The 17,436-nt window shown below is 39.6% G+C and overlaps 1 protein-coding gene across 6 annotated transcripts in view; it reads left to right on the plus strand.

Moving 5' to 3' along the window:
* The window catches only part of caskin1 (CASK interacting protein 1), a 137,394-nt gene that overhangs the window by 55,891 nt on the left and 64,067 nt on the right, over nucleotides 1-17,436 (plus strand). For all 6 annotated transcript variants that reach the window (XM_085453172.1, XM_085453173.1, XM_085453175.1 and 3 more), the window contains exon 2: nucleotides 16,309-16,360. In XM_085453172.1, coding sequence (XP_085309298.1) covers nucleotides 16,309-16,360 — 52 coding nt within the window. The remainder of the gene's footprint in view (nucleotides 1-16,308; nucleotides 16,361-17,436) is intronic.

Here is a 17,436-nt window from a genome sequence, read left to right on the forward strand (position 1 = left end):
CACAGTTATGGCCTGTTTGATGTAGCAGTGTTTGACTGAAATAACACACCACAAAAACTTAAATTAGAATCACTCATTTGTAGCGCGAACGCTGTTGTTTATCCCTGGTGTGTCATTTCTATGAGTTAATGTGTTTGTGTTTTGCTTGCATGTCTATGATTATAATTGCACCGCCTTCTGTTTTAATGACTTAGCGCTCCCCTTTGCGTTGCTTTGCACGGGGCTCCCCTGAAAATGAGGATCGGGCTGTTAGAGAGTTATTTAAATGCACAGGCAGTGCACTCGCTACCAGCCTCAAGTACGGGCTGAAGGCAAAGAGAGAAAGGCTATAGCTGATACGGTAATTGATGAGTATAAAAACGTGGTAATGAACTGAACAGCTGAGCTCAACTGATCTGGATTCAGGTGTCAGCTGAATTTCTGAATAGAAGAGTGTGTGTCTCTAGTGTTCGCTCGGATCCTCTGCAGAAGAAGCAGATCCTGTTTTGGACAGTTCATGTGGAAATAAGGACGTCACACTGTCACCGCTCTCATTATGTCATGGTTTTTACTGTGTGTGTGTTTGTGTGGGTGCATGTGAGTCTGAGTCCTTGTGTTTTTGAGGGTGTGTGTGCAGCACACTTCTACATGTGTAGGAGGAGCCAGAGGCTGCTTGTTACCTAGCAACCGCCTCCATGCAACCCAGAGTGTGTGTTTGTGTGTGTGTGTGTGTATGAAAGGATAGAACAGAGTTAGGCTGCAGGATGAGAGGTTGCAGCAACATCATGAAATCAGTATTTTCCCAGAGTTCTGCTGCGGCAGGCAACAAAATTGTAACGTGATTTAGTGTGGCTTTGTGTGTGTGTCTGTGTGTGTGTATGTGCGTTTGCAGGACATATATAATAACACTAATGAAAAGATACAGCATAAAATGCGCAACTATTTGGGTGATTGCTTTACTTAAGTGCTTTAGACTTGCTAAAATTGTTAATAGAGTTACACATTAAAAGAGTGCATCTGGAGCTTTAGTGCAATTCATTGAATGTTATAGCCTCTGTGTGAAACCAAGACTGATGATGTCAAAATATGCCAGCATCTATTCGTAGTGTTTAAAACACACTCCAGCTCATTTAAATTCAGATAAAAACCCTCTGGGTGGAGGTGCACCTGCCACCAACTGTCTGGAGTATAGGTAGGGGCTTCAAGGCAGCCTCTGTCAGAGATGGACTTAAGAATTCAGTTCCTTTAACCTGGTCTGTAGTCTGTGCACAGGCTGTAAATAAAATATAGAAGTAGCCTCTGGCTCTAAAAACCTAAGCCAGTGCAGAAATGCATTCTTTTCAATAGCCAACAGGGAGCAGCTCCCTTGGATTGAAAAAGACCTTGGAATCAATAGAAAAATGACTCTCAGTCACTTAAGACTTTCTTGATGAAATCATGGTCTTTTAGTAGCTCCAAGTCCTACTAAACAAAACATAGCTATATGGGAATCAAAGAGGAGGACAAAGCAGGCTGTGCTTTGAATGCAGTGTCAACAATGCAAGAGTTGCATCAAAGCACTTTATTTTGAAAGGTTTAATCCCTACAATATTAGAAAGGCAATGCAAAGAATAAGATGCCCCCTTTTGAATAAGTACTTGGCAGCTGTGAGGGGGAAGAAGAAGGCGGCTGTGATTTCAGAACACAAAGATGGCAACCAGTGGGTTATATTTTGGTGGCTATGTCTATCTTTAATAAACACTCCATGGTTGTGTTACATGGAGGCGTAAATGTGTTGCACCTTAAATGTCAGAATAACACAGAAACTTTAAAGTCACAATTCAGTAAAAGTCAGTCGTGGTAAAATTTGACTGCTTCACATTAAAAGCACTGTTGAATCCTTTTATTGTGAAACAGCAGCAGTAGACGATTTCAGGTGTAATAACTTAATAGAGGAAGGAAACATTAAGCTATGAATTTTAATTAAACAGTTTGATGGAGAAAGACAAGTCAAGTAATCAAAATGTGTCTTATTGGCAATCCTAAGTCATGCACTTCCACCCAGCTCTTTGTTTTGGGCAGTACGACTTGTTTCCATCTAAGCGTTGGTTACTTGGATGGAAACAGCAACAGATGTGGAGCTAACACCAAAGTTACCTCCAATTCCCGCCGTTACGCCATCACTGGCTGGACCTGCTCTTTGGCAGAACACTGAGTTCCTGCAGCGCTGCACATTTGATCTATCAGCCCACTTTTGAGTATCACTGCATGTGTTATGAACATTGAAAATACAGTGTTTGACAGCTGCAGCCAGAGTTTGACACATCGCTGGCCAGCACGTCGGCTCAGCGGTTGGCTTTATTTATGGTGGTAAGCATTTGAATCATACTGGAAATGAGGAAATGTAAAAATGCAAAATAAAATGTCAATATTTTGTATATGTGCATTTTCACATCCACATGCTTGATTTTAGAAGTGTGTGCATGTTTGCGTGTGAACTGAGAGCAGATGGTGTGTGTGTGTGTGTGTGTGTGTGTGTGTGTGTGTGTGTGTGTGTGTGTGTGTGTGTGTGTGTGTGTGTGCACGATACCTGCTTGGGAAATTCCAACCAGGAAGTGTTGTTAAGGAGGGAGGAAAAAGAGAGGGTCAATGAGGATCAAACAGCTCCTGCAGTGTTGAAACATGCGCGTGCACACACACACACACACACACAGAAATATCTACACTGTAAATTATTATTGCTAAATGTTATATATTGAGGAGTCAGTGTTTTTCACAAGTCACTGTAATGTCTGTAAATGTGTTTTGGAAGCGAAGCTGCCTCTCACTGCATGTGTATACGTTCATGATGCAGAACTGTGTCTTTGTGTGTGTGGGTGTGTTGGCTGATTTACTGTGTGTACATCTGGCAGGCAGAGGATGATGTTGGCAGGGATCCCACTCTTACCCTCTCTGTCCTTATATGATGCCTCGTACAAAGCTTGTATCCTTATTTGATGACATGGGGGTGGCCATGCCCTTTTATGATGTCATGAAATGAAGCAGGAGGCCGCAGAGAGCTTGCTTCAAAGCAAAGATTCAGGCAGCACACACCAGACATGAACACTGCCTTCTATACCTTGTTGAATTTCCAGGGTTTCTATTATCCATGTCTCCATTATAAAGGTGGACGCTCATATTAAAGATGCCAGCGTGTCAGATAATACAGTCTACAGATATAGTAGAAAAGCACTATAAGAACCAGTCTGTTTTACTATTTAACTCCCACCATCTAAATTAGTGATTCAAGTAGAGCAGGGGGTGTCCAACTCCAGGCCTCGAGGGCCGGTGTCCTGCAGGTTTTAGATCTCACCCTGGGTCAACACACCTGAATCACATGATGAGTTCATTACCAGGCCTCTGGAGAACTTCAAGACATGCTGAGGAGGTCATTTATCCATTTAAATCAGCTGTGTTGGCTCAAGGACACATCTGAAACCTGCAGGACACCGGCCCTCGAGGCCTGCAGCTCCCCCAACCCTGAAGTTGAGGTTAACTAATTCATATTATCAACTTTTTGCTGATCTGTTAGTATCAACATTTAAAATAGGCTGTTTGATCATTCAGTTCAGTTTGATTTATATGGTGCCAAATCACAACAACAGTTTTTGATTGATTGATTGAATCTTTATTTTGAACATGTTGAAAAAGTATAAAAAAAAATAGAATTAAAAGAGACAAATGAACAAAGCAAACAAAAGGAAAACGAGCAACCACAACTCCAAATAACGTCCATGTTCAAAAAGGAGCAGGAAGAAGCATAAGCTTATTTAATCCCACCCCTTTTCCACTATCTAGTATCAATAGACTACAGAAATACCTCCTTGCAATTACATTATATGTTATGTGTAATTTTTTTTTTAATATATACACATCATATATGTTTCTATCTATCCATACATACGTATATACACACATACGCACATATACACATTTTCAATAACCCCATTAACACCTGAAGGATACACAACCTACAATTTTATGCGCACACACATGAAAATATTAGACAAGAACACCCTATCAAATCTCTACCTTTTCCCTGTACCCTGTAAAAACAGTCTCCTTAAACCGCTTTTTAAACTGCGCCATGCTTGGACATTGCTTCATATCTTTACTTAGTCTGTTCCACAGCTTCACTCCACACACAGAGATGCAAAAACTTTTTAATGTTGTACGGATACGAGGATGTTTTAAATTTAATTCCCCCCTCAAATTGTATCCCCGTTCCCTTTTAGAAAACATTTTTAGAATATTGTCAGGAAGCAGGTTATTTCTTGCTTTATATATAATTTGTGCTGTGAGAAAATGAACCAGATCTGTGAATTTTAGAATTTTTGATTTTAAGAATAGTGGATTTGTATGATCTCTGTAACCAGTTTTATGGATTATCCTTATGGCCCTTTTTTGTAATATAAAGATTGATGATAGCGAACATTTGTAAGTATTGCCCCAAACCTCTGCACAGTAATTCAAATACGGTGCAATCAGGGAACAATAGAGAATGTGGAGTGATTTGTGGTCCAGAATGTGTTTTACTTTACTCAAGATTGAGACACTTCTTGAAATTTTGTTATGTATATGATTTATGAGACTTCCAGTTTAATTTATCATCTATAATCACACCAAGAAACTTATGTTCAAGTACTCCTTCAATTTCCACACCATCTAAATGAATCTGCACTTGTGCATTTCTAAGGGAATTCCCAAATAAGATAATTTTAGTTTTACTTAGATTTAGCGATAGTTTGTTCCTGTTAAACCATTTTTTAATTTTGCACATTTCTGAAGTAATTGTATCCAGGAGCTCCTTTAGATTCCCCCCAGAACAAAAAATATTTGTGTCATCTGCAAATAATACTAATTTTAATATATCAGATGCCTTACAAATATCATTTATATAAATAATAAATAATTTTGGACCCAGTACAGAGCCTTGTGGAACACCACAAGCAATGTCCAAGCATGATGAGGAATGGACACCCAGCTTCACAAATTGTGTCACTTAAATAATTTTTCACCCATTGCAGTACAACCCCCCTGATCCCATACCGTTCCAGTTTATTAATTAATATGTTATGATTGATTGTGTCGAATGCTTTCTTGAGATCCAGAAATACTCCAGCTGCATACTGTTTCTGATAGCATTCGTAATCTCCTCAATTGATTCGATTAATGCCAGAGATGTTGATCTTTTTGATCTGAATCCATATTGACTGTCAGAGAGTAATTTATATTTATTTAAGAATTTGTCTAATCGTTTATTAAACAGGTTTTCTAGGATTTTGGAGAATTGTGGTAGTAAAGAAACAGGCCTGTAATTTGTGAAGTGGCGTCTATCCCCGGTTTTATACAGCGGCACAACTTTAGCTATTTTCATTTTGTTTGGCACTTTTCCCGTCTGAAATGATAAGTTGCAAATATATGTTAGAGGTCCTACAATTCCTTCAATGACCTTCTTGACGATTTTCATGTCAATATCATTACAATCAGTGGATGTTTTATATTTACACATGTGTACAATGTCAATTATTTCTTTTTCCTCCACTGATGTGAGGAACATTGAGTTCCTATCAATCAGGTTTTCACTACAGTCTACTGATGGCAGTGACTCAGGAATTTGTTCTGCCAGTTTTGGTCCAATATTTACAAAATAATAATTAAAGCTGTTGACCTTATCAGCAGTGTTTTCCATAATATTGCCATTATCGATAAAGTATTGTGGATAACTTTGTTGTCCAGAATTATTTTTAATGATACCGTTTAAAACATCCCATATTCCTTTCATATTATGTTTATTGTTGTTCAATATTTTACTATAATACTCCTTTCTACATACACGTATAATATTGGTCAACTTATTTTTGTATTTTTTATATTTATTTTCAGCATCTTTTGTTCTTTGTTTTAGGTATTCCCTATAGAGTGTATTTTTCTTTTTACATGCATTTTGTAAACCCTTAGTGATCCATGGTCTAGCTGAATATTTGTGCTTTCCGTTGTATTTTATTGTTGGACAGTTTTTATCGTACAACTCCATGAATATTCTTAAAGATATGCCATATGCAATATCAATATCAGCTTCTTTGTACACCTTGTCCCAGTCCTGATTTAATAGATCGTTCTTAAATGCAATCATAGTTTCTTCTGTCCTTACACGTCTGTATCTCAGTTGTTCTTCATGCTGGTTTTTCTTATAATTAGTGTCATAAACTGCAAAAACTGGTAGGTGATCACTGATGTCATTAATTAATATTCCGCTCACAATGTTGTTTTCCATATTGTTAGTGAAAATATTGTCAAGTAAGGTGGCACAATGTGGTGTAATTCTGCTGGGCCTGGTTATTTTAGGATGTAAACTCAAACTGTACATAGTGTTTAGGAATTCGTCGGTCATTTTATGCTTTTTTGGATTCAACAGGTCAATATTAAAATCACCACAGATAAACATAACTTTTTGATTTGTTTTAGAGAATATTTCCTCTATGAAGTCATTAAATACTTGAATACTAGAGCCAGGTGTTCTATATATACAGCTAATTATTACATTTTTCTCTTTTTCCTTATACATTTCAATTGTTATACATTCTAATAAATGATCAATTACAGTTGTCATACTTTCTACCACCTTGTAGTTTAGGTTTTTATCCACATACACAGCTACTCCCCCTCCACTCTTGTTCCTTCTATTTACAAAATTCACTTCATATCCCTCCAGTCCAAAGTCCGTTCCTTTCTCCGCATTGATCCATGTTTCAGAAATGGCAATAATTCCAAATGGATTTGTCAACTCATTTAGATATTCCTTTATATTGTTGAAGTTGGCATACAGACTTCTGCTATTAAAATGGATTATTGATAATTTATTTTCCGTGTTGATGGTGTGCTTAAACTGTTCATCAGTGAAGTAGCAGCAGTTACTGCTGATGTTGTAGAAGAAATTATTTTCCGGGTCTATATCTTTTTCTAAGTCTAGAACATTATGGTCTGTGTATCGAAATGTTCTCAGTTCCAGATTATCATAAAGAGAATTCCAATCAGTCATGTTGATATTGTTGCCGGATGCAGATGAAGTTCTTTTGGACTGTGCCATGTGTTGTGTTGTGTGTCACGTCACATGTGTATTCATACCTCCAGAGTAAGTTGACCTCAGTATTTGTCCAGCTCTTCCATATTTCTGATGACCAACACTTTGGCTTGTTCCGGTGTTCCATTGAGTTTAATGAATACTTTGCAGTTGGTAGTCCATGTATTTTGAATTTTTCCCTGTTTCTTCAAGTAACGTGCTTTCCTGGCAATGTCCGCATTTCTTTTTATCAGATGTTCGTTCATGAAGACATCGGATCCTTTCAGTTTCTTTCCTTGTTTTAACAGTGCTGTTTTCTGTTTTCTGTTTGCAAATCTCACAATGATGGCTGGTTTGTCACTGTCATTTTTTCGGGGTAGAGGGTGGCAAGCCTCAATGTTGTTATAATCCACTTCCACACCTTTGGACCGTAGAAAGGTAACCACTTGATGCTCCGTGGAGTTGACATCTTCCTCTCCTGGCCCTCCTACATTGTCAGTGGCGACCGCCCGGGCGTATGACCGGGGTTTGTTACCTCAAGGTGTTTTATATTGTAGGTAAAGACTCTACAATAACAAGCATTATGAGCAAGAACTTGGCAAGCGTGAGAAGGCAAAACCCTCTTTTAACAGGAAGAAAGTGAAGGCAAAATAAAAAATAAAAATAATGGCTAATATATTGGAATATCGCATTTTTAAATCAACAAATATTGGTACCAGAATCTGATATCGGTAGGACTCTATATCCTTCCCACAGGCTGCAATAAGCTTAGACAGACAAAATGACTTGCTTTCATTATCAGTCCGAAAAGATGAACAGCTGCATTAGGAAATTTGATTAAAAGCCTGTGGACATATAAATCCAAGAGGATAAGTTAATCACGACCTCAAAGGAACATTCAGATAACATCCAATCATAGCACTTAAAAGTCTGCAGAAAAAAACTTTGTAGAAAGAGCCTAAAATATACGAACATGAAAGTGTGCAAGGACCTTTCCATCTCCACATGATGAGATAAAAATATATCAGCCCGTCATCACTGCCCAACAATGCATCACGTGTACCACTAAGAAAAACCAGTGTTAACTTAAAATATCAATGATGGTGTTTCACAGGACATAAACCTTTCATGGTTTTGTGTACATTGTGGTAAACATACTTACTGTCACTTATTGCTGTTGCAAAGTCAGCCCGCGCACAGCTCAGAGCAAGTTAAAAAAATACCACATACTGTACATGCTTTCCCTTAAATGAACAAAAACTGAACATTTTATAATTACAGGACAGTGAATGAAGTACACAGGAACTCACCATCCGGCTTAGTTAAGATCAAACTAGACTGTATGTGGGCCACAATGTAAAACGAGTTTGACTTCTCTGCTCTACAGGCTTCAGTTAGCATGTTAAATGTTAAAGGTCATGACAGTACAATTAGAAGACTGAACAAGTATGGCTTGTTTGGAAGAAAAGTCTTTACTCTAAAAAGAACAGAGCAGCACGACTTAAGTTTGCAAAGGTGCATCTGAACAAATCACAAGACTCCCAGAATGACGTCCTTTGGATAGATGAGACTGGAGTAGAGAGGCACAGCGCCAACTTTGGCAAAAACTGAACCCAGCATAGTCAAGATGCAGGGGTGATGATTTGAGCTTCTCATGCAACCATAGGACCTGGGCATCCAGCTGTTGAGTTGACCATGAAGTCCTCTGTATACCAAAGTATTCTGGAGTCAGATGTGAGGCTGAAACAACAGAATGGCTGAAAAAGAAAAGATTCAGTGATGGCCCAGTGCTCATGCTGCGGTGGGACCTTTAGAAAGCTGTGCATAAACACATGCCTGCAAATACTAGGAACAAAACTGTTCAAAGGTCAGGTAAGGGACATTTCATGGGTTAAATGTAGCATTTAAACAAGTTAGGGGAAGTTACTCTGACACGGTAAAACGCTCCTGATTTGATTTTTCTGGGTAAATGTTTAAGAAAGAATAAGAGTCCACCTTCATAATGCATGAAGGCATACCGTGCTCCAACATCTGCCAGTGTAATTTACATGCTGCAGCTGAAAAATGGAGAGAGGAAAGGCGATTCACTGACACAGCAGAGAAGTGCTGTTCCCTTTCTCATTGGTGAGCCTGTGGGGAAGAATGTGAGAGAAGAAAGCAGGAAAGAGGAAAAGGTGAAGGAAAAAGTCAGAGTGGGACAGATCGATCAGGGCCAAGACAACAGGTCTGCTCTCAGAGACAGAACGACTGTTCTCCATCCTCAAAGGGGACAGAAATATGCAGAGAGAAGAAACAAAGAGCCAAAGACAACTAGTTAGCAGAGCTAGTGAAGCTGCCTTTTCTTCAGCAAACAACTATTTTATGTAATAGAACAATAAATGGCATTGCCTAAAAGTAATCTTTACACTAGGCACAGTCTTTCCCAGGACAGATATTACATAAGTGAACACATAAAGAGAAAAGCAGTGACACGGTTCGCTTTCCTTTCCCATGATGATAGCATCGGTCCCTTTTTGCCACAGGCAAGAAAACAGAGGATCAGCAGACTGAGAATAATCCTCTCTAAGAACAACAGCCTCTTCTTTTAGCTGCACCAACTGTGTTTAATATTAGCCATATGAATAAATCTAACCTTTTTGAGCATGCACCTTCTCGCCGGCATGTATAATTTAAAGGAGCCACAGTGCCTTTCAGCTCTCATTGACCTTTCACCTTTACACAAGCCTGCTAAAGGGAAGCAGCCCAGTTAACATCAGGACCTGAGAAGGATTGCAGAGGTAGAAGGCTTTTAAATTAACTTTGGGTTCATCCTATAGGGTGTATATAAACGATGGATGTGAACTCCATAGGTTTGTAATCCCTAATATTACTGTTTCCTGTCATGTTGGTTTTTGGAGCCAGAGACGAGTACATGTGGATACAGGGCAGAGTGCTACGATGTCGGCTAGTGCCAGCATGCTAGGTCACCTTTAGCGATGACCAATCTGGTGCAATGGAAAGATGCTAGTTTTTCAAGTTTCAGGTAAAACACTGATTAAATGCTACAATTTTACTCAATAAGAGTGAAGCAAAAACTTCGTAGATGCTGTGTACCACAAATTAAGGCAGATATTTGTCATATACTTATATTAAAATACCCTAAACAGAAAAAAACACCAATGAACCTGAGTTATTGGAGCAACAAGCTGTGCCCTAGTAGTATTTAAATGAAACCCTCTGTACAGTTGGTATGAGATGGGAAACTCTCCATAGATACAAAAATAATTGTTCGTGTTAGACTATGAGTGTAATTGTATGGCTATAAATTCGGGCATCTAAACATGGGAGCCAACGGACTCATTTTTTGGAGCCGGCCTCCAGTGGTCACTCCAGGAATTGCAGTTTTTGGCACTTGCCTCAAGCTTACAAATAGCTTAAACAGTCCAAGTACAAACAAACAGTTTGCCGTTCTTAAACCCACTTCTTTATATTAGATGTATTTTATGTCTTTTCTCTTTTTGAGCCTTTTTAATTGACTTCGCAATAACAGATTGTAGTTCACAGTTTTTCAGCCTCCAGCAGTTTCAGAGAAGTTTTGCCTCTGAAGCTAGAATAAACTCAGAATTGAATCAGCTGGTGAGCAGCAATTTTCTGTGGTGCTGTATTCTTTAATATTCCATGTAGGTTTACACTGCAGGTCCGGTCTTTCCCTCAGGCAGGTCTTGGTTGGTAAAATACAGGAAACACCTATTGCTGAGAAGGAAAACTGATGGTTTTGTTGTTCGCTCTTATTAATAAAGCTTGTTTGAATGCATGTGTGTCAGTAAGCATAGCAAGGAGATACACATAAAACATTAGAGAAATCTGTTTGTGTCGTGTGTCTGAAACACAGTAAGCGATATATTGGATTTTCAAATCAACAAATATTGGTGATGCCAAAGATCCTGACAAAGTTTCCAAATGTGATCTTTTGAAAGTGAGACTGCTCTCTCAAAAGATCACTATATTCAAATCTCTAAGATGCCAGCGGCTTTGTTAGAATAGCAGTATTCAGCACTCCAAGTATGACAGAGAGTTGGTCCATCTTATATAACGGTAGCTCAGTGAATGTGGAGTCCTGAGCTGTTTTCGGCTGGGTGACTTCACATTATACACACACACATGCAGACTAGGCATGGACAGTAGTAGTCGTGACAGTTTTTTACATGTGGTTTCACATTTGGAAAATCTGTATATGTTTTTCTCTAAAGAGCTTTAGCCTTGCTGCAAGCACATCTGCAAGCCACTTTGCAACCCACCTCCAGGTGGAGGTGGGTTGACAACTTTCATGCAGTTTTTGTCTTAGTCATATCGTTTGTCCTTGATACCTGCTCTGTTTTGTGCTCGGATGTTGCTCCTCCTTTCCCAGAACTGTTTTGACTACAGTAGTCCTGACTGTAGTAGCCCTTTATGTAGTCTGACAGTAAAAATGCTGAATTATTAATGCCTCATCATGTGTCGCTATGAGTGTAGACTCTGCTGAACCGACTTATTTTTCATTGTCACTTTCCTGAATGCTGTTGGAGATCCTTAATGTTGTTTTCAGATAGCTTTTTCCCCCCAATATTCATTATGACAAATTTTCAGCCCAAATTCTGGACACAAAAGGCCTCAGTTCACTCACAATTTTGCTGCTGATGCTCAACATACTAGCAAGGAGGCAGGCCAACCAATTTGTTTAGATGTAAATGGAAAAACACATTTATTCTTTTTTCTTTTTTTGCATGCATGTTGAAGAAAAACTGCTCTTTTGATTTCTTCTATTTTTGGCTAATAGTCCTGTAAATCGTGATCCATGAGTTAAAGCAGTAGACATGTGGCAGTACAAGCGTTAAGTGTTTGGTGGTTCCTTTTTTTGTTACCTTTCCAAAACCCCTAGCATGCTAGCATGTTCATCTAGCTATGACATTCTCGTATGACATGCCTGGTAACAAATCCAAGAGTTGCTTTTTGTGTGTTTCCTTTTCATAGTCTTCCTCTTTATCCAGTGAAAAATGTGGCAAATTTGGTTACCTATTGTACCTTAAAATCCTGTAGTTACTTGTTTTTGTTAAACATGGATAGAATCACGAATATACTATAAACTGACAGCAGATGTGTTCTGATCATTTCCAGTCCTGTATTCGGGGTTTCATTGTTTGATGGGACCTCATAGGTGAACCTTTACCCTTTAAAAGCATTGCATGGTCTTTTCTAGGGATGGGTACCGGTGTCCGGTGCCATGATGGCACTGGTTCTGACATAAACGGTAGTAACCAGACCGAAAAGCAGCGCACATTTCGGTGCTTTATTTCGGTGCTTTTTTTTTCCTGAGCTGTGATACACTTCTAGCCAATCATTTTACGTTTCCGAGGATAGTAGGCGGGTCCAGGTACGTACGTTCTTTTAGAGCAGAGCTACAGATTAAAAATGTCCAAGGCGAAGCGGTCAAAAGTCTGGCTGTACTTCACAGCAAAAGATGCAAACTCAGCAGCAACAAGTGCTTTAAGCTGATACTGTGATACTGTCAAAGGAGGTAACACCAAGAATCCGATGAAACACCTGGCGACGCATAGCGTTTTTTTTAAAAGCCCAGAAATGCGCCGTATTTGATAGCTTGCTGCCAGACCTCACACCGAGCACATCTACTGCAGGTGGGTTGCCAGTTATCAGACCCGGAGTTAGCAACATCCCCCAAAAACCCGAAGAGGAGAGTCCTGGCCCCTAGCCCTGCCAGTGTAGCAGAAATGATGAGGATGATGATGCAGCAGCAGCCGTTCTTCTCTGCGTGAGTCGCTTAATGTTGTTCGTGTGTAATTTACGTTGAGTAGGCTAACCACGTTATTACATTAATGCATGTAAGGTGAACTAGCAAACATCATCATAGCTACATGCGGCTGTCTTCTTGTTTGATGGCAGATACTCCCTTCACCCTGGCCAAAAGGGCTAAAATGACCAAAGAAGAAGTGGGAAACAGCTGAACATGAGAGGTTTTTGGACAAAGTTTATGTTTTTTCCATTGATTAAGCACTGCTTCCAGCCAAGAGTGATACCATATATGCCCCATAGCTGCAGGAAAGGCTAACATTGTTATCTTTTTACAAAAACCAGCTGAACATGAGAGGTTTTTGGACCAATTTTGTGTTCTCCATTCTTTAAGCACCAGTTTGAGCACCGTTTGAGCACCGGCACCGTTTCAAAAGTACCGATTTGGCACCGGTATCGGATAAAACCTAAACGATACCCATCCCTAGTCTTTTCTTTTGGAGCACTTGGGCTTGTTCACCATTTAAATTAATTTTTTTTAAGTCTACTTGTGTAGATAGTAACCTCAACATTCCTGAGTCTAGTTGATGTAAATGTCAACAACTGAAGATGCTCACAACTGGCTTTTTCAGCACATTGTTGTTCGGTCATCAAGTAAGAAATCCGATTTTGTGTTTTTAAACAGCTTATGGAGCTAACGTTAGCTTAATCGACAAGCTAGCTGTAATAAAGAAACTAGAGCTTGAGGCAACGGGTCTCCAGCTAATAAGAAAGAGCAGTATATAGCAGGCCCCCAAAAAGTTGATTCTGTTCATCTGGACTAAAGTTTTAAAAAAAATGTAAAACGGATGAACAGAATAACTTTCCTGACCTGGATGACTGAGCGCGCGTCAAGATATATCCAGATGGCGTTTTCCTATAACTTTGGTCTGTCTCAAAGACTTTGTTCTTTTATGGGGAGAAGCCGGTGATTGTTCAGTGTTTATCAGGAAAATTTTAAAAAGTGAGCTTTATGCGTTTTCTCTGTCCTCTTTGAACTTTTTGAACTTCACCATACTTTAGTATTTATGTAAGTTAGCGGAAATATATCAGGTTTTATTGTCCACACACACACACACACACACACACACAGGATGTACATTGTGCCTTTGAAAGCTCCTGTATTTAAAAAAAAAAAAGTGAATTCCTGCATTTAAGTGGCCAGAAATAGCCTGTTAGGAAATCAATGTTCCTCTCCCAGTGGTGCTGGGAGCTGTCTCCCCTACAATAGAGGGACTGTCCTGTTTCCTGCACCCTAGAGGGGGTGTGCGTGTGTGTTTGTGGAAAGAGCAAAAATGTGAGAGAGAAAGAAGGGAGCGTGCAAGCTCATCCTTGCTGTGCCTCAGTTCTGCACCATCAGCTAATAAGAGACATAAAAACAAAGGGCAGAAAATGAAAAATAATGAGGTTGAAAGTAGCAGTTGTGCTTGTAGATTTAGTGCAGCATTAAACTTGTATGCATGCGTGTGGATGTGCATGTGTGTGCCTGCATGTGCTGCACCCCTGCAGCTGAGCTACACCCCGCCACAGCATGCATGGATCTGCATCTGTTATTTCAAGCCAGTAATTGTGTATCTGTGTGTGTTTACAATGAACTTGACCTAAATCTGGACGTTCCACAGTGCCATCGCCACAATAGTTGGTTTGAATTCTCCTGTTGGGAAGACTCATGTTGTGTGTTTTGAAACCAGATGTGATGAGTGTGCGATGGACTAACCGGCTGAGAGGAACTGTGTTCCTCGGCTAGCAACTTGTGACTGTCAGGTTTTAAGCCTCTAAGCATTTCCTGATTTATCCCCTGTGATTGACTGTGATTGTGACAAAAATACACAAAATGAACTCAGTGGTTTGTTCAGTGTGGCTTGAAACCAGTGAATGGGCCCACAAAGTTCACACCATATCAAGACTTTTTGCCAGCCAAGGAGTCGCCCCCTGCTGGCCCTTAAAAAGAATGCAAGTTTAAGGTACTCCCTCATTGTCTCTGCAACATGAGGATCCGCTCATTAGGGAGGCAAAACTATTAAAACGTGATTTTATTATTTTATTTCAGCTTTCTCTTTGTCAGTCTGGGGCAGCAAAGACAAACAGTGTAGATTTGAAACCGCTCGATTTTCAATAGAAAGATTTCTAGCATAGCATCATAGCTTCAGTTTGTACTTTTATAGTAAAACCCTGCACATAATTATAATAACTCATAACCGAGCCTGGTTTCATGCTGTATAGTTCATATCCTCAGTATTATCTGTACTTTATATGCCATGAGCAGGAGAGATCTGACATTCCAGTCTATGCTGCACACTTTTCCTAGTCGGGCTTGGTTATCTCCTGCACAGATTTAATGCACAGTCCTTATTGCAGCTACACCGTGTGGATTCAAATGTGCTGTGTTGAAATGTAAAAAAAGTCAGAAGCCAAGAACCTGCATCTCATGCTGAACATAACATCCAGTTCTGCTGATTTCCAACTTCTCATTTTTATTTTTGGACTCTATTAGAGTAGCTTTGCATGAGTCACCATTTAAAATAATCCTTATTTGTTTTATAGTGGGACCTGGGAGCCTTTATAGTTCATCCTCTGTCTGAAACAAGCAGTTTTGGCTTTTTAAGGCCGTCCTCTCTTAAAGGCATCTTTCTTCTCATTGGCTACCCGTTGTGACTTCGGAGTGACGTCTTTTATATGTCATTTTTGGGCGTCCAATCTTGGTCCACTGGAGGGGTTGTCGTGGACGTCTTATACATTTAAGACGTTGTTTTTATGCTGCTTCTCTAGATTCTGTAGTCCCGTGGTTCCAACATGTCCTCCACCCTCTGGAAACATGATAAACAGTTACATGTGAAGGATGTCTGCAGACCCATATGGAAAAGATATATATAAATCTTATAAAGTTTGTATCTGTCTTGTGTGAAACTTGTATGAAAAGCATACAAGAGTAAAAACACATATAAGATCCCTTGAAAAATTATGTAAATGAAACTTGTATGTTTTGGATACTTACTAAAACAATATATGAAAGTAATGAGAAAGTGGCCACTTTCATGAGTAAATCATAGAAGTTTTTACTGTTTGTCACATTACCTAAATTCACACACATGAGCGAGCATGCTCTGAATGGTGTAAATATTTAGAATGACAGACACGTAGGGTGCTGTCACCATGGGGGGCTGGACTCGAAGTAATGGCACTCTTTCATGCAAACAGCAGGTGAGGAAATGTGATGGCAGTTTGCCTCATAATGAGATCTTTGCTTCCGTTTGGTGGAAATGAGTGAGGGGAAAAGTGGAAAATGCTGTTTCTGGCTTCAGGAATGAATGAACCGTTCCTCTAGAGCACAATATTGTTGCAATCATAAACGTTAAATATTGCTCATAACAAGGTACTGATGGGCTTTTGCTATCATATTTGAGGGCTGCAAAAATCCACTCATGCTCCCTCTTTTTGTCTTTCAGAGCTCCTCGGGTCTGCAAAGAAAGTGAATGTCAACTTCCAGGATACAGATGGGTGAGTTACCCTCCTTTTCTTCTTCCATATATCATGTCTCCATCCCATCTGTACCCATCCCAGGCCAGCTTCCCCCCTCCTTTCTCCTGCTTAACAGCATCCCGAAGCAGCATTATCATAGTGCTTTTACTTCTCTCTTTACAGTATTAAAAGCTGGGGGATTAGCCCATATACCACTCAGCTCAGAATGTCGTGTTTATTTATGCGTGTGAGAGTATTAAAGGCATGATATTAGGTATTACATCTAAGCACTTTCACCTCTTTGCTCCCATTTTGTCATTGAAAGCATCGCGTGCGCCCAGTACGCGGCTACGGGCCCGTCGGCTCTCATTGGGGAGCCGCCACTTGAAATCCACCAGACGATGGTAAAACAAAACTGCAAACAGAACTGTGGCCCACTTCCATGCAATCTGGTGTGTTATGTAACGGAACAATTTGGAGAGACAGACTTTTGTTTCTTTGACAAAAGGCTGGGGAGACATAAAAAAGGGATTCTCAGTGTGAAAAATCAGGTGATTTGTTGTCTGCAGGCTACAACTGGCGAGAAATCAAAGTGAGTGGCAGCTCACACAGACAGGTGGAGGAAAGGAGGGCCAAAAAAAAAGTCAGGGGTTGATATGGCCATCATTAAACAGGCTGTGGAGACGACTTACATCACTTTAACGCAATCTAGTGGAAATGCAGTGCAATGATGTTGTTGTTTTTCCCCGTGTTTCACATATGGATCATATTGCAGTCTGAAGGTTAACGCTAAACTCATCGTGCAGTTTATTTTCAGTCGTCCTTGGTTGGTTTGTGGCTGTTTCTTCTGCGAGTATTTCAAAGAGAAATGAAGCCGTGGCTGATCTGGGATTCTGGCTCAGCATAATGTGACAGAAGTGAAGTCTGTTTCAAAAATGCTTCTCATCGTTTTCATAAACTTAATGGTATTTCTTTCATTTGATTTTATAGACCTGATATTACATGTTTGATCTTTAAGTATGTTTTAGCGTCAGTGTGTAAAAGGTGCTTTAGAGTAATGACAACTTAATGTGTTAAAAATTGAAAGTTAAATAGATAAAACTGATAAAATTTCA

Source organism: Copadichromis virginalis, linkage group LG4 (genome assembly GCF_057382275.1).
Source record: "Copadichromis virginalis isolate Kocher_CV1m ecotype Utaka linkage group LG4, C_Virginalis_male_GT1.1, whole genome shotgun sequence".
Classification (NCBI taxonomy): domain Eukaryota; kingdom Metazoa; phylum Chordata; class Actinopteri; order Cichliformes; family Cichlidae; genus Copadichromis; species Copadichromis virginalis.